The 18,156-nt window shown below is 44.1% G+C and overlaps 1 protein-coding gene across 1 annotated transcript in view; it reads left to right on the top strand.

Annotated features, from left to right (window-relative positions):
* Positions 1–18,156, top strand: part of Usp46 (ubiquitin specific peptidase 46) — a 68,936-nt gene that overhangs the window by 44,523 nt on the left and 6,257 nt on the right. The window contains exons 5-7 of the mRNA XM_027390887.2: positions 4,078–4,154; positions 14,433–14,516; positions 16,719–16,916. Coding sequence (XP_027246688.1) covers positions 4,078–4,154; positions 14,433–14,516; positions 16,719–16,916 — 359 coding nt within the window. The remainder of the gene's footprint in view (positions 1–4,077; positions 4,155–14,432; positions 14,517–16,718; positions 16,917–18,156) is intronic.

Genomic DNA, 18,156 nt, shown 5'->3' with positions numbered 1-18,156 from the left:
ATTCTATGACTGCACAATGCCCATTGCTATGTCAAGTTTACTTACTCCCCTCCCTTCAATCTCCAGTTTGCTGGAGATTCATCTAGTTTATTTTTCAGTTCTGTAAATTTCTGTGATTTCTGCTTGATTCTTCATTGTTTCTGTTTTCCTTCTGGTCTGCTCCCACCGCTTGTGTTTTTGAGACAGGATCTCTCTATTATGTAGCTCTGGCTGTGCTGGAACTCTCTATATAGACCAGGCTGACTTCAAACTCACAGAGATCCACCTGCTTCCTGAATGCTGGGATTAAAGGTGTGTGCCAGCACACCTGGCCTGACTTATTTTTTAATTTATTACAAGCATGTTTCCTCTCCCCCCTCCCTACCCCTTCTTTCTCTTTGTAGCCCTGGTTTTCCTGGAACTTGCTTATATCTTTATTTTCAAGACAAGATCCCACTATATAACCTTGGTTGAGCTGAAAAGATGGGCAGACATGCTGCCCTTGAATTCATAGAGCCTCCTGTCTCTACCTCCCAAGTGCCAAGTTAAAAGCACATGCTACCATGCCCGGACACAAGTGTATTTTCTTTTATTTTGCTGAAGATGGTTATAATAGTGTCTTTTTTTTTTTTTTTTGTTCATTGTCTTTTTCTCCTTTCTTTCCATGGTACTGGGGATTGATTTAGTTTAGAGGGCTTCTCTTAAAATCCTAATCTGCTAATCCTAACACTGGGTCATCCCAGGGTTGGTCTCAGTCAGTTTTTCCTTGTCTTAGAATGTCTTCCATTCTCCTGTCTCCTCCTGTGTTTTAAGTTTGGGTCTTGTTGAAGATGGAGAGCATTAAGTTGCAGAGATTCTGTTTTCTGTTATCCTTCTTCAAAGAATGTTAGGTTTCCTTAGTTTTGTAGTTGTTTCATCTTGAACTGAAGGCAGAAATTCTGCTTGTTGGGTGGCAGTTTGACTATTTGGGTCTGCTGGGTGCATTGAGGGTCCTCCATGCACAAGGAGCTCAGTGGTCAGTCAGGAGTGGGCAAATCTGAAGAATAATCTCAGATTTGTTCTTTTCTGGTGAACATAATTTCTCATATTCTAGTCTTTCCCCACCCCCAGACCAGAAAGACTGTGTTTTCCCACACAGACACCCAGGCAAAGACAGCAACCTATGATCTCTTTCTTAATGTCATTCTGCACAGCTCTTCCTTCACAAATGTATTATCTGTATTCATTCTCCAACACCTTTCAATACCTCCTTCTCATGTATGGTTACCTGAGTATATAATTACCTGGAGGGACTTATAGCTTTTTGGAGGCATATTAATAAACTAAGATTTTAGTTACTATCAAAGCCAACCTTCGAAGCTTTAGTAAGAAAAATAGATAACATATAATGTCTGTGGTTGTTATTGGTTCTATAGTGTTTGCTGTCAGCTCTAAGGCCTAAGTGCAACTGTCAAGTATTATTGAAACTCATGTGATATGTGTTGGCTTAGGGTCAACTGATTTAGGCTGGACTTGCCTGAAGCTGTGTGTGGTCAGCTGGCTTATTCCTGTGTCATATAGGTTGTCTGGGGGCTTTCCTTCAGATGAGTAAGAGACTGAATTCCTGGGGTCAGTCTGGACTTGCTCCTCCTCCTCCTCCTCCTCCTCCTCCTCCTCCTCCTCCTCCTCCTTGTCATCATCGTTGTCTTCTTCTTCTTCCTCAAGACAAGGTTTCTCTGTGTAGCCCTGACTGTCCTGGAATTCACTCTGGACCCAGACTGGCCTTGAACTCACGGAAATCAACCTGCCTCTGCCTCCTGAGTACTGGGACTAAAGGCGTGCACCATCAGTGGTCAGCTCCTGGGCATTGTATTCTTATGGTGATGGCAGAAGTGTATGAGAGTAGTGTCATGGTGCTGGGGAGATGATTTGGTTATGGGCACTGCCCCCCCCACCAGGACCCAGGTTTGATTCCCAGCACCCTTATGGTGGATTACAACTGTCTATAACTCTAGTTCCAGAGACCCGACCCCCCTCTGCTAGTCTGTGCAGGCACCAGAAATACATGTAATGCATAGAAGTACATGTAGGCAAAATACTCACAGACTTAAAATTAAAAAAGGGCAAACAGTTTCACCAGTGTTTGTCCAGCCTCTGTTTATAATGTGTCTTCCAAAGTCTCCCCTGGCTGAGACAAGGTACAGGGCTGCACCCAAATTCAAGAATGGGGAAACAGCTGGGTGCTCTGGTACATGCCTGTCTGTCTGTGGTCTTCTGGAATCCCAGTCTTCACGAGGCCAAGGCATGAGGATCAGGAATTCAGTTCAAGGCCAGGCTTGGCTGTGTAGTGAATTACTGTGTCAAAATCTCCCTCTCTCCTCTCTCTCCTTTCTCTCCTCTCTCCTCTCTCTCTCTCTCTCTCTCTCTCTCACACACACACACACACACACACACACACACACACACACACACACACACACGAGCATACATGTGCACTCGTATGTGTGCTCACACACACAAACGTGAATGGCTTCCACCACACCACAGCAGGAGTAAGGAGTAAGTGTCATACACTGTTAAAGCAGGTGACAGGGAGGCAGAAAGGCTGCCCATACCTTTTAAACAGAATTGCGAAGCCTACTTTTTTCATTTAATGTAACTACCATGTAGCAAACCATTTCTAGCTTTCTGAACATTTTAGGCCATTAACCATTTTTACCACTCCTACGGAATGCTTTGTTTGTTTGTTTGTTTGTTTTTGAGACAGGGTCTCACTATGTATTAGCTTTGGCTGTCCTGGAACTCACTATATAGACCAGCCTGGTCCCAAACTCTGCCTCCTGAATGGTGGGGTTAAAGGCATGCACCACTAAATCCTGCTTTTTTGTTGTTGTTTTGTTTGTTCATTTAAGATTAGGATTCTATGTAACCCTGGCCAGTCTGGAACTTGCTGTGTACATTCAAACTCACAGAGAGCCCTCTACCTCTGCCTCCCAAGTCTGGGATAAGAATGTTCCACTATCGGGGTCTGGAGAGATGGCTCAGAGGTTAAGAGCTCCGACTCCCAGCAACCACATGGTGGCTCACAATCATCTATTATGAGATCTGGTGCCCTCTTCTGGTGTGCAGATATACATGGAAGCAGAATGTTGTATGCATAGTAAATAAATAAAATAAAAAAAAGAATGTTCCACTATCTAGGCCTGAACAGTTACTTGTTAGAGCTCTTGAGGTATAACAGAGTCTAAGTAATGGCCCAACTCATCCACTTCCTAGGCAGCAAGGGCAGCCTCCATTTTTATGTTTACCTGTAATAGTATCAGAGTGTATTGAGTACTTCTCTGGGTCATTTTCGTTCCCCTAGAATCTGCTGTTAGAGTAGTTGTTGCTCTTTTACCTGAATGTGATTTTCACTGTACCATGGCTGAGGGAATACTTCACGTTTGTTGCTGCATCAGCTCATTCCTTCCCCTCCATCAGCAAAACTCTAAAACCTCAAGGTTGTTGAGTGAGTGGAGCATAAACAGTCACTCGGGGAGCTTTGGCCAACAGGTGAAGTCCTGTGGAGCAACCAAGGCCAGTGAGCTGGTTTGACTGAAAGTGGTCTTCGTCACGATGGGCTATGTGACCAGTTCAGGAATAACAGCAGAGTACTCTGCACATGGTGACCACTTTGGAAGGGCAGCTTGATGGGAATTAGCATGACAGTCCAGCTCCTTGGTCCCATAGGGCTTGTCTGGGCACTGGAGGAAGGGAGTGACTTCAAGGCATTGGATTTAGTGAAAGGCCACCGTCTGGATGGAGGCTTCTTATCTATTGTCCTCTCTCTGTCAGCATGAGCTCCGCTGATATTGGTCAGAACAATGAGGAACATAGCTGGAGAGGAAGAGAAACATGGTTAAGTTTTAGTTAGGAAGTTTTGAATCAGAATCATGAAAGGCATGAAGGTGAATTGGGAATCTGGGATTGGTTGGGATCTTTTGATTGGTTGGTGACTCTTTGTGGCTTTTACTGCTGGCACATGTTGGGTTACCCACCAATACTCAAAGTTTTAGCTACCATGTCTGCTGTGTATTTTGCACCTAACTCCTTACTCCCCTTTTTATTTTTTTGCTTCAGGTGAGTAGCAAAGATGAAGATTTTCTTGACCTCTCTGTTGATGTGGAGCAGAACACCTCCATCACCCACTGCTTGAGGTAACCATTTGCATTTGGCTGGGGTTTGAGCTTTTGACCTGGTTGGTGAACACAGATGGGAAATCAAATCTCACATTTCTTCCAGTGTAATCTTGCTTTTAAGCCAGTATGTTCTTATTATTTTATATTTCTCTCCAAGCGATTAAAAATAAACACATGTGGTCTGGAGAAGAGTCTTATGGGGAAGACAGGGGATCTGGTAGAAGTAATTAGTCACTGTAGTTAAAATGAAAGCTGTAATCTTTAATACAGATATGTGTTTTAGCTGTGTGTATGTATGTGCATGCGTTCATGTGTGTGCATGTGTGAGTCTGTTTGCCTCAGATATATACTCACATATTTAAGTTAATAAATGATACAGGCCAAGCATTACTCATTTTCCAAGGTAACATCTTAGGTTAACATTTATGTGCTCTGAGAACTAGTGATAGAATTGCCTTTTCTGCATTGTTTTAGTATTCTGTAGACATCTCTCATTAGTGTTGAGAGACAGGAATGAGCCACAGTTTAGCAGTGTTCATAGGATTGCTGTAGATATGTTCTATGTTGGAAATGTGTTCCAAAAGGCTGGAGAGGTGGCTAAGTATAACTACTGTTATGTGGTCACATTGTTCTCCCAGGGGACCTGAATTCAGTTCTCAGAACCTGTGTCAGGCAATTCCCAAGTACCTATAATTCCAGCTTTAGGGGGACCCAGTACCTATGGCCTCCACAGTCACATATACATAGCTAAATAAATCATTTATTTATTTATTTATTTATTTATTTTATTATTTATTATTTACATTTATTATGTATACAGTCTTCTGCCTGCATGCCAGCAGAAGGTACCAGATCTCATTCAAGTGGTTGTGAGCCACCATGTGGTTGCTGGGAATTGAACTCAGGACCTCTGGAAGAACAGTCAGTGCTCTTAACCGCTGAGCCATCTCTCCAGCATCTAAATAAATCTTTTTAAAGGAAAGAAAATGCACTTAAAATTGTTGCAATGACAAGATTCTCCTCCCCCACTCTCTTTCAACAAGGAAATAGGTGCTTATAATTTTCCTAGGCCTGTCTTACACAGGCTGCAGAAATGAATGTCAAAAATGACCAAGCTCTAAGGCTTGAAGACCTGACCACTTCAAGTCAAGTGGAACTACACAGATGGCCCTCAGTGTATAGAGTGACTGAGGGCGAAGGTGCTGATGTAGACTGAGTGGTAGGGGTGGGCTTCCCCAACTACAGATGCCACAGCTTGTGGAAAGTCTTATCGAAGTGTAACAAGACTCTGTTGATTTGCCCCAGTGAGGATCAGGAGGCAGGAGATTGCTGGGAGGGGTTTTTGGTTCATCTGGGGTGCAGTTGGTCTGACTTGGGAGCTGATAAGATTTTCCATTGCCCAGGGGCCTGAGCATTGCCCACTTCCCATTTCTCTTCTCTTCACTCTCAGCAAGGAGCGAGCCAGGAGAGTTTGCAATGTGCTTTGTAGGCTGGCCTTACTCCACCTTGGTTCTGTTAAGGGGCTGGGTTCTCAACATTCCTGTAAAAACAGACCATCTTTGGGTCCCCCTAGAGTTTTATGATTATAGTGAGTGGATGCCTGATGTACTTGGCTGGAAAAAGAGGAAGTTGTCCCAACGTTGATCCTTTGGGGAAGTACATTGCCGGTTCCTTTGCTTGGTAGAAATTTGGGTTTGAAGAGATACTGCTGCTTCCTGTGCCTTGTGGGGAATTCCTGGGCTTTTGAAGGCAGGTGGCAATAGTAGATGTAGCATTGAAACCGGGCAGACAAAGTGCTGAGTGGTTAGTTCTGACTTTGGACATGTTATAGAGACCTGAAACACAGGTTTCTGTTTCTGGTGAGGAATGTGAGTGTTGGTCCAGCTTCCCCAGCAAAAATCAAGGAAGAGGCGGTTGGAAATGCCAAGGCTGGGGTGGGGGAGTGTGCAGTACCTCTTACGTCTCTCCTTACTGTGATACAATGCCAGCAGATGGGCACTGTAGGGGAGAAGGGTTGATTTTGGCTCACAGTTTGAGGGTACAGTCAATGGCAGTGTGGAGAGTGTGGTGGCAAGGTCATGGGCAGCCAGTCACACTGAGTCCACAGTTAGGAAGCAGAGAGGTGAATGTTTACGTGCAGCTCACCTCCTTTTTTTTTTTTTTTTTTCCTTCCTGTTTTTATTCACTCCTAGACTCCAGTGCATGTGAGGATGCTGTCTGCATTCAGTGTGGGCCATTCATTCCCAGTCATTCTGTCTGGAAATACCCTCATAGCTACTTCCAGAAGCATGTTTCCTAGGTACACCCTCCGTCCCCGCCCCCCACTAAACCCAGTCAAGTTGACAATGGATATTAACTATGATAGTCCCAAACTGACCTTTTAGACATGTCACATTCCTAACTGAACCAGCAGACCTGAAAAGTATTCCAGAACTTTGCATCACCCCTATATTAGATCTGACCCGGGTCACCTACACCCTCGTGTCATAAAGAGTCTGCCAGCTGCTGCCCTTCACCATTGAGCTCTGTGATGGGGCTGCAGCTTCTGTCCCTTCTGTTGGAAGTATAGGAGACCCAGCCATTAGCTGGTTTTTGTTGTTGTTTCCAGCCAAATAAATCTTTGTGTTAAGGTGGCTGTAGTGCCGCACACTTAATTCTAGCACTTGCACAGTAGAGGCCAGCCTGGTATACATAGTGAGTTCCATAGTAACCAGGACTCAAATAGACAAACAAATAAATAATAATAATAATAATAATAATAATAATAATAATAATAAATAAAGTCTTTTGATTTAGAGAAGGAATGATGATGGCATTGGCCTCTGTGACTCGATTTGGATTATATTTATTTTATTTGTGTTTCAGTTAGGAGCTCATTAACATCCCCTGTATTAACATTTTGTGATGTGATGTTTCTGTCTTTCACTTATTTTAATGACTGTTCAGGAGTCAAGCTGAAATCTTGGGATCTGAAGTAAGTGCCCAGCCATCTCCTTCCAGAAGGGCTTTGGGTGGCATACTCCAGAGTATTCTCACTGAACTTTTGTCCCAGAGAAATGGTATCAATAACAGTAAAATTCAGAGAACAGACCTGAGAGAAGCCACAAATCCACACTGTTATCAGACTTCAGACCTTAGTACAGTGCCCTGGGAAGGGTGAGCAGCCTGTGACTGAGGAGTCTAAGAGAAGGGGTGAGCCTCCCACCACCCTCACCCCCTCCGAAGAGCTCAGCCATGCCCTCAGGCAAAGACTTAGCCGGTGTTTGGTTTGTACTGATTGTCTTTCCAAAGCTTTTCCCTTGAGTGCCTTTGCCTTTCCCTGCGGCTCTTCAGAGAACCCAGCCCTGGTCTCTTAAGAGCTCAAGTTTAAAAGGTCTTTCTCCCCTCTTCTCCTCACTTGAAACCCTCTCTCTCAGCCAGGTCAGCCAGGTGTCCGAGCGCCCTTAGAATCCTCTCAGAGCTCTCTCTGTGTGAAAACTGATCTTTGGGAATCCTGTTTCTTCTTGCTTTGAGTTTACAGACACTGTTATTCTTACTGCTTGTTATGTGTGCCCCTCCTCTATGTAAGTGACCTTTGTTTTAGGTTTGCTCATTAGTGACGTGGAATTTCCTGGGATGTGACTTTCGAGGACTTCTTTCTTTTTTTTTTAAATTAATTTTTTAAGTTAGGGTACAAAGCAGTGTGTTTCAGGGTGGCATTTTCAGACATTATAATTTGTTCTTATTTACTCACCTTTGCCATCTCCTACTCTCTTTGGTTCCCTTCTCTCTCCACATGGTCACATCTATCGCATTGCTTTGTTATCTCCCTCCTGCCTCCCTTCCCTTAGAGCTCCCTTCATAGATCTTTATCTGTTTCATGTCACACACACACACACACACACACACACACACACACACACTCCGTATATGGAAAACTTATCTTTCTGAATCTGGCTTTTTTTGATTAACACAATAATGTCCACTTTCATCCATTTCCCTGAACGTTAGGATTTCATCCATTGGATATATGTACCACATTTTCTTTATGTGTTCTTCTGTCAATAGACATCTAGGATGGTCCTACCTATTGTGAATTAGGTAGCCATCAATATGGATGTACAAGTGTCTCTGTGGTGTTAAGCTGGTTCCATGCATTGTGAATAGTGTAGCAATTGGATCTATGCATATCTCTGAGGTATGTATGAATCCAGTAGTGGTAAGCTGGGTCACTTATTTTATATTATTGTTTGTTTTTGAGGAACCTCTATACTGATTTTCATTGCGTATGTCATTTTTCCATCCCTCTGCCTCGCCATTCCCTCCCTCCCTCCTTCCCTCCCTCCCTCTCGCCCTTCCTCCCTTCCTTATTCCTTCCTTCCTTCCTTCCTTCCTTCCTTCCTTCTTTCTTTCTTTCTTTCTTTCTTTCTTTCTTTCTTTCTTTCTTTCTTTCTTTCCCATTCAAGTCAGTGGTTCTCAGACTGGTGTATATAGCAGAATCACCTGAGATAACAGTAAAGACAGAGGCACAGAGCACATTAAGAACTTCAGTGAACCTGGGCTTCTGTCTCAGATATATGTTCTAGTGATTTTGTTGCCACCAAACCTTGAGAAGCTCAGTTCCAACTCTTTGCCATCTTACAGAGATCAGTGAACCAGCAGCACCATTGACCCTGCTTGGGATGTTGCTAGAAATGTAGTCTTTAGAATCAGATTCTGTATTTTGACCAGTGTCCCCAAGTGTTTCATTTGCATGCTAACATCTGGGTGGACTGGAACAGCTGGTCTCCACCCTGGCAGCTCAGTGGTATTTCTAAGATGGTAGAACACAGTCATGCCTCGGTTTTATCTGGAGGGATCTGATGAACTTGACTGACATGAGAGTGGAAGGTGGAGTATTGATTGAGATTGCCTTTAAAATATGGAACACTTGGGACTGGAGAGATGGCTCAGTGGTTAAGAGCACTGGCTGCTCTTCCAGAGGTCCTGAGTTCAATTTTCAGTAACCACATGGTGGCTCACAACCATCTGTTATGAGATCTGGTGTCCTCTTCCGGTATGTGGGTGTACATAAGTATATGTACACACACACACACACACACACACACACACACACACACACACACACACACACACTAACTAAATCTTTAAAATATGGAACCCTGGGTAGGAGAGATGGCTCAACAGGTAAGAACACTAGCTGCTCTTTCAGAGGACCTCAGTTCAGTTCCCAGCGCCCATATTGGGCAGCTCATAACGACCTTTTACTCCAGCTCTAGGGGATCTGAAGCCCTCAGTGGCACACTCGTTCTCCTCTCCCACACTCCCCTCCACATACCCACCCACCACCATAAGCACAAACCCAGACAATTAAAACATCTTCAAAGCAGACACAAATTTCTTAGAGGACAAAGCTGAGGTTCTGTGGAGGAACCACAGGAAGGGGCAAGGCATTCAAAGTACCACAACTTCCTGTTTCTTTTCTTTTTGGTTTTGGCTTTTGTTTTTGAGATTTCTCTTTGACCCTGGGACTTACTAATTCAGCTACAGGGAGCTTCAGGAATGTGCCATAAAGCATCTCTCCCAAGTACTGCTGCTACAGATATGCGCTGTCCCACCAGTTGGCTCTTACATGGGCGCTGGGGACCAGACCCAGGTCCTCAAGCTTGTAAAACAGGCTGTTTAATAACTGAGCCATCTTCTAAGCCCCAAATGTCACATTGTCTAATGCTCAGCTGGTGGGATAGGGGGTCAGCATTCTAGATGCCTGAGCTAAGCTTCCCAGCACTGGGGAGCATGGGTTACAGGTGTGTGTGTGTGTGTGTGTGTGTGTGTGTGTGTGTGTTGACCCTTCATCTCTGGAGAGACCTGGCACAGCCTGGCCCTGTCATAATCCATGACAATGGCAGTTTACCATGCAGTGTCATGAAGATCAGCAGAGGCATTGCCTAAGGGCTTTTTCTTCCCAGCACTGAGCAGGGAGTGCACAAGAACTCCCATCCTAACAAAGAATCTATCTCTCTGCAATTGACAACAACTTGAAAAGGAAAAAATTACTTTTCTCCAATCAAGTCTCACTGGATATACAGACTACACTTAAGGGTGAATAACACAAAATGACAAAACAAACTCAATGGCATTGTTTGGGCAGGGTTTGTTGTTGATTTTTAATCTTACTGATACTTTACCTTTATGTTATGGTTTCTGAGTTTTTGTTTTTGTTTTCAGTGTGTGTGCTGTGTGTGTGTGTTTCTGTACTTTTTTCTTTTCTTTCTTTCCTTTTATTTTTAAATTCTGGTTTGTTTGTTCATTTGTCTGTTTGTTTTCCAAAGAGAGAAGAAGGTGTGGGGTTGGTTGGATCTAGGAGGAGATGGGGACAGGAAAATAATGATTAGAACGGTTGTAGCATGAATTTTCAATTAGAAAAAGAATTTTCTCTTCTGAATCAGTGTTGGTTCTATTTTATTGACTAGCCTAAGGTTTTAATTGAGGCAAGCAAGGTGGCTCAATAGGCCAAGGTGCTTGCTGCCAAGCCACGGGCCCTGAGTTCAATGTCTAGGTTCCATGTGATGGAAGGAGGGAACAGGGTTCCCGTAAGTTGTCCTCTGACTTGCCCATGTGTATACTCACGTACATGTATTCACACACACAATGAAAGATAAACGTAATAAAAAGTATTGTGATTGAAACTATTACAAGTCTGTACGTTACTTGGGGATGCTACCTATCTGCATGCAGCATGGGAACACCTTCGCACCCAAGAACAGTCTTCCCTCACTTACTCAGGCTGGGTATGACTCCATGAGCTTTCAAGTTTCTTTATAAAGGCATGCATTTCTTATTAGATTTGTTCCCATGGTGAATCTTAAAATAATGCTTGATTGCTATTACGACCCTTTTTTAAAAGCAACACAGAGCTTTCTGGCCTTCCCCAGCCTTCTCTGTGCATCAGAAATTTATCCTGAGTTCTAGAAAGATCTCTCCATTGCCTCCTGCCTATTTTAACTTGGCCTTGGAAAACTTCCCTAACCTTTCTTGCTTGCTTTGTTATTATTTTGACCTTGTCATGAGAGATAGAACCTTCTTATGCATTCCAGGCTGGCATTGAACTTACAGGTGTGCAGCACCATGTTTGAAGAACTACTGCTGTGATCTCACAAAGCTGCTCTGCTTTTCTTAATGCTGGGCTGGGCCCTCATGGCCTACCTTCCCTGTCCATTTTTCAGGTTCATTGTCAAGACAGCAATTATGATTCATATAGTGGCATTGTGCTTCTGACCCCCTGGGAATGGAGAGGATGGTGGTGGCCCTTTTACAATGGGCCTTTAAATTAATGCAGGTTGTATAACCATTATCTAAATGCATAGGACTAGAAGTATTTCAGATGTTGACACCAGGGATGCTCAATCAGTGAGTGCTGCAGCTGTATTTTATCCTATCTCTATCTACAAAGATGGAAATGTGTTGGGTTCCATGCTCTTTGCTATGCTTTCCTTGATTGTTCTGATCAAGGAAATGATTGCAAACAAAATTTCCACAGCAGTTACTCAGTGAGGTCTTCATTCAGCTGCATTTTGAGTCCAATTGCTCACTAAGGACTTGAAAGCTGAAGGGTCGTCATGATTGCCTATCAAGGGTTTCCTTACCTCCCGGCCCCTTCCAAGCCTTTCTCTGTAGTGCTGTTGAAGGCAGTCATTCTCAGAAATGCTGTCTGCTTCTGTCTCTCCTGTGATGAGGCCTGTTCGGGAGCCACTGAGCTGCAGGGGCCATGTGGGCTTCTTAGTAATACCCAAGGTTTCGTTGCTCACTGCAGCTGTGCCCCCCCCACCTCCACCCCCAGTGTTGTGCCTCACATCTGTGTCTCCCTGACACGCTTCCTTCTGTGAGAACCTAACTTGGACAAATGCCTTGATTATTCCAGTACACTTTTATTTTCTCTTTTCTCTGTGCTTTTCTCCTGGACTTTATTCTTCTGTCTTAGTTCATTCATTCATTCATTCACTCATTTATTCAGCAGGGTCAGGCTGTATATCTACCAGTGAGTAAAACAGATGCAATCTCTCCCTGCCCTTAGAATGCTCAATCTGTAATACAGAGGCTCAGAGTCAGGGTCCAGCATCTATGATTTAAACCCGGAGTCCATCTTGTGCATGCAGGTTACCCACAGTTCTGAGGTGCATGGAGGTGGGATGATGGTTGGATCTCAGGACTAGCTGAGAAAACACAAGTCTCAGGTTTGGGAAGAGAACCTGCCTCAAAGGGATATGAGGAGAGTGACAGAGGAAAACATCTGTTACCTTCTTCTGGCCTCTGTGCATATGTGTGTACTGGAGAGAGCTCACACCTTTAAAAACAAAACAAGCAAGCAAAAGAAATCCAACTACAATGGGATTGAAAACCTGGTGGGGTTCCTCATATGGTCAGGAAAATCCAGTCTGGAGAAGGAGTGGTTCCCTGAGTTCTGAATAGGTAGCCTTCCCAGCCATGGAGGCCTCTGGAAAGCACTCTCATTGCTGAGGAAGTAGCCCCTACCTGTGTCCCTTGCGTAGAGGGCAGCCCAAGGCCCAGGTGGCTGCATCAGGAAGAGGCAGAGTAGAGTAGGAGACAGGGTCTGATTAGTGCGGTCTGATGCCCAGGGCCTGCTGTGCAGGAGTTGGACTGTTTCTCCTGAGTGCAGACGGGGACCTTAGGAGAGAGGATCTTGGGCAGGGATCACCTCTAGTGGTTTATGACTCAGCTGCATTTATTTGCTCATTTGCACTTGTCTCTGTATGAGTACAGTTATTCTCCAAATCCCCAGGACCTAGCTCCTATCTGGGAATTTAGCAAATGGATAATGGCTTCCTTTTGATGTGTTCTTTGTAAATGATAGATCATTAACACCATTTTCTGTTTAATAAAACCCGATCATTCTACTGCTAGGAGACTGTGTGAAAAAGGAAGTGTAAATAGGCATTTTTGAAATTGCAGGACAGTATATTCTAATGTTGTTTTTTTAGTCTTTTGAAGGCAGCCACAGAAATGCAGAGTTTGACTCCAGAAAAGAATGAAAGGCTGAGACATAGAGAAAGTGAATTCTCTAAGTAGCAGGCAGAAGCTTCTGATGTTCTGATGAGATTATACGTAGTACAGCCACCATGACCTTTGTTTTTAAAAGTCGGCAGATTAAAGTGCTTATCCTGGAGCGTGTGGGAGAGCAGGGGTGAGAGGAAGATCACCAGCGCTTGTGTGTGTGTGTGTGTGTGTGTGTGTGTGTGTGTGTGTGTGTGAGTGTGGGGTCCAGACCAGGCTGGTGAAACCCACAGAAACAGCTGACCTGAACAACGGGGAACTCTTGGTCCCCAGACTGATAGCTGGGATACCAGCATGGGACTGATCCAGACCCCAGGAACGTGGGTTTCAATGAGGAGACCTCAGAAATCTACGGGACCTCCTGTAGTAGTTCAGTACTTATCCCTAGCATAGGTGTGGACTTTGGGAGCCCATTCCACATAGAGGAATACTCCCTGAGCCAAGACACATGGGCCTAGGCCCTATCCCAAAGGATACAATAGACTCTGATGACCCCCTATGGAAGGCCTCACCCTCCTGGGGGGGCAGAAAGGATATGTGATAGATAGGGTTTTAGTTGGGAGAGTACGATAGGGGGATGAAGAGAGGGAGTGGGATCTGGGATTGACATGTAAAACAATCTTGTTTTTAATTCAAATAAAAAAAAGTCTGCAAAGAAAAGAAAAGAAAAGAAAAGAAACAAACTAGTTTAAAAACAAACAAACAAACAAAAATACCACTTTGGACATTATGCTTGCCTTTTTGGGACCTCACGATGTAAGAGTAGGCTTTTGCTGTGGATGGTATTTTTCTGACGTACAAGTATTGTTATTATTACTGAATACTGGCTTTCCCCCTCCTGAGTCTGTTAGAAACTGTAGCTTGTATCTGTCTGGGTCATCTTAAATAAAAGTTGGTTTGTTCTGTTTGGGGTCAGGGGCTGCTTTTGAACTCACAGTGTAGCTTAGGCTGGCTTTAAACTCCCTATCCTGTGCCATAGCCTCCCCAGTGTTGGGATTAGAGGTGTGTGCCAATGTTCCTAGCTTAAATCAAGCTGTATTTCCAAACCTCTCATAGTGAAGCCATAGCCCAGGCCTGTAGACATGCTCTAATGGTGTAACAGTCCCAGCCTAAAGAAGGCTCTTTTGTGATTATTGTTTTCTCCACTTTCACTTGGAAATTACCCTTCAGGTAATAGAGGGGTTTACATGTGGTGTATTAAGTATGTCTGGCTTTTTTAAAAGGTGAAAATATTTTTCTCTACAGAGACTTCAGCAACACAGAAACACTGTGTAGTGAACAAAAATATTATTGTGAAACGTGTTGCAGCAAACAAGAGGCTCAGAAGAGGTGTGTGAGGGGCTAAGCAGGGGTGGGGTGGGGGTGGGGAGTGGAGGGCTGAGGGGGGGGAGTGGGGAGAGTAGGGAGTAGAGGGTTGGGGGATGTCTCCAGTCAGAAGGGCTCTGTGGGTCTGGGATCTCAGCTTCACAGAGCCTGGGAGTCACTAACCTTCCTCATCAAGGTAACCTGGATAGGAATGCTGTCCTTGGAGGGAGGTCATTTGTCTGTTTGCTCATCTTTTAAATCCTCAACAAATAGCAAGTGTTAGTTACTGCCTTCGTGCCAGATCCTGTGCTGGTAAACAAGTGGGGGTCAGACATACTCACTGCCCCCTTAGGATTCAAGATAAATTCTATAAGGGACTTTTCATAGTGCACTATACAAAGCATTGCTGCTTTTGGCGGTAGGCCTTGGCCCTCTCATTTATAGCCAGAGATTTAAAAAATAATCTGTTGTTTAATAAGGACATATCAGGTGTTATGAAAGTCAGGACAGCCAAAGATACACAAAGAAACCCAGTCTCGAAAAACCAAAAACCAAATAAATAAATAAATAAATAAATAAATAAATAAATAAATAAATGAAAAAAGAAAATAAAGTTACCATGTTCTGACTTGGCATCTTTTCCAGGGTATCCCCATCTTTTTTTTTTTTTTTTACCAGTACCTTCCAGTCTCAGCTCTTGAATATCCTGAACTAACTAGTTGTTCCCTGTTACCTTATCCCCAGAAGGCAAGAAACTTGAAAGTTTAATCTTCCTATGAACTCCTGCATAGGATAAGTTTATCTTGTTTTCAAGATTTCAAGATGGTTCGGAAATACTCACTGGTGCCCTCTAAAATGGAGGATCTAGACCTGAAGTTGCTATGATTTTTCTGCCTAGCCTCCCTCACCCTCCACATTCCCCGTGCATATCTTTCTCTGTGGCATCCACATGAGAAGGCCAACTCCTATAGCAGGCAGCAGGTGCTGTTAGGCTAGTGGACACTGACTCTGCCTCCCAACCCCTCAGGCAGCCTGGGTCCGCCTGTGTGGTGTGAGGTATTTTCTGTTCAAACTTGGAGGTTTCGTGTATTAAAATGATATATGTTCCTGTGGAATATGAAGGCTTCGTATAATTATTATTTTCTGCTGATTTGTTTTTATGAGACAGGGCCTGGCTGTGTGGCCCAGGCTGGTCTAGAGCTTGCCCTCCTTCTGTCTCCACCTCTCTCCAAGCATTGCGATTATTAGGCATGTGCCATCATGCCTGTCTCTAGTGATGCTTTTATTTTGTTTATTTTTGTGAAGAGGACTTTTTACATTAGTAGATATCTCAATAAATATTCTCTTAGAATGGGTTGCTTTCAGACAATACATGCTAAAATGTGCACAGGTCCAGCTGTGTTTGTGCTAATTCAGCACCTTCATCCATGGGGCTAGTGGGGTGGGTTGGGCAAGGAGAACTGGGTGCTCTTGCCATGGTATCTACACGGGCTGTTACTGTGTGACCGTTTACCCAGGAATGTTAATTAATGGTCAGATAGCGGAGGGAAAAAACTGTTTATGTAAGGTTGAGACCAGAACAATTCCTCCAGGGCAGTATCTCTCAAAACCTCCAATGTCCTATTCTATGTGAAGGCTTCAAAATGGGAAGAAGCCTTGTTCAAACTTGGCCATAGTCCCCACCCCTAATTTACTAATGTAACCAGGACCTTGGAGTTTAGTTTGTGAAAGCAGCCCTAAGGTAACCTCTGCACTTTATAAACATTGAGAGTGAGAACCATGGTAGGGGACCCATGTGGCATGAAATCACAAGAGTGAGGAGTGGTCATCGGTAGTGTTTAATGCCCAGGTATGTGCCAGAAACTTCCTTCTGCTGGTCTTTAGCACCTGAAGTTCTGCCTGGATCATTCTGCTTGGTCTTTTTCCCAGCTGCATTTTCATAATTTCTCAGCCCTCCTGTTCAAGTACGGGACGTACTGTCCACATACATTCCATTCTGCAGGCAGAGGCACAGGGAGAGAATGTCTGCCATGACCACATGGAGAGGCATGATTGTGCTTTTCTCTTATTTGGGTTAGCCAAGGATGCAGCGTGCACACCTTTCTGCTTATGTAAGGTCTGGATACTTGCTGGGCCCCTCCTGCTCTTGTTGGTGTAAGACAATAGTGTGTTTTCTTCCTCTAATGGCACTGGCTACAAATGGTTTTCTGTTTCATGCTTTCATAGGATGAGGGTAAAAAAGCTGCCCATGATTTTGGCCCTGCACTTAAAGAGGTTCAAGTACATGGAACAGCTGCACAGGTACACCAAGCTGTCTTACCGGGTGGTCTTCCCTCTGGAGCTCCGGCTCTTCAACACCTCCAGCGATGCTGTGAACCTGGACCGCATGTATGACCTGGTTGCTGTCGTTGTTCACTGTGGAAGGTAAAGGTGGGCTGGGAGGCAGGTTTCTGTGATAAACATAGGGCTTGTCCCTTCATCAAGAGACATCCAGGTTTGGTGGTCAATGTCTTTACTGCTGAGCCCCCTTCCTGGCTCCATTTCCCCACATTCTATAGTAATATTTAAGTGAGACAGAGAAAGGAAGCCTCTAGATATGAAGAAGCAAAGGGTATAGTTAGAGTTTCTGTTCTGCCTGGTCGTACAACCGTTTAGCCCCAAATAAACACACAAGGACTTATATTAAGTGTAAACTAGTTTGGCCAATGACTCAGGCTTCTTACTGGCTAGCTCTCTCTTAATTATTAACCCATAACTATTAATCTATGTATTTCTATGTGGCCTTATCTTACTAGAGAATGCTGGTGTCCTATCTTCTGAGTAGCTACATGGCATCTCTCTCTGCCTCTTCTCTCTGCCTTCATCTCCCCAGAATTTTCCTCATCTGGTAGCTCCTGGCTACTGGCCAATCAGTGTTTTATTCATCAATCAATAAGAGAAACATATATACAGAAGAACATCCACCATCAAAAGGGCTTTGCACATTAAAAAAATCCCTATTTTCTATAATTATGGGGAAAGTATATTGGAAATTCACTTACTGTTTCCATTCTTCATCTGGTTGGAGTGGCTAAGTGGGTGGGTGCATGTTCTCTCTTGGAAGGGGGCAGGGTCCTCCCTGGGTGTTGGTTTTTGGCTTGCAGGACATCATTTTGCAAAAGTCATTTCCTCTCTGCTTGGTTTGAAGACTGCAAATATACATTTCCTAAGATGACACTGTTACCATATCAGGAATGGGCTGCTTAATTTTTCACCCAGCAATGGGGAGAATAGCATCAGACACTGATTTTCCATCTGACATGTCCCATGCTCTGTCCTGAGTATGCCACTTCAGGTTGCTAGACATTTTCTTCTCAGTAAGTTAGATTTATTTCTTGGCTAGTTGTGATCCAACTTTGTGCTCTGCTGAACAGTTCTAATGGTTATTTATCTGAAGAACATAGGGTCCCAGTGATCTAAACCAGGTTATGACCACAGGACACCCCACAGTGGGGTGGAGTGGAGGAGGTCTTGGGCAGGCAGAGTCTAGGGATGGGTGGGCCTCATGGGTGGGGATGAGGGAGTGGACAAGTGAGGAATTCCAAGGAGGTTGGGCAAGGAGGAAGTAGAAGTACCGATGAGCAGGGTACTTGAACACTTTTAGTTTAACTTTCTGTGGGGACCC

Source organism: Cricetulus griseus (genome assembly GCF_003668045.3).
Source record: "Cricetulus griseus strain 17A/GY chromosome 1 unlocalized genomic scaffold, alternate assembly CriGri-PICRH-1.0 chr1_1, whole genome shotgun sequence".
Classification (NCBI taxonomy): domain Eukaryota; kingdom Metazoa; phylum Chordata; class Mammalia; order Rodentia; family Cricetidae; genus Cricetulus; species Cricetulus griseus.
The sequence above is the reverse complement of the archived record's forward strand: the minus strand, read 5'-3'. Positions and strand labels throughout refer to the sequence as shown.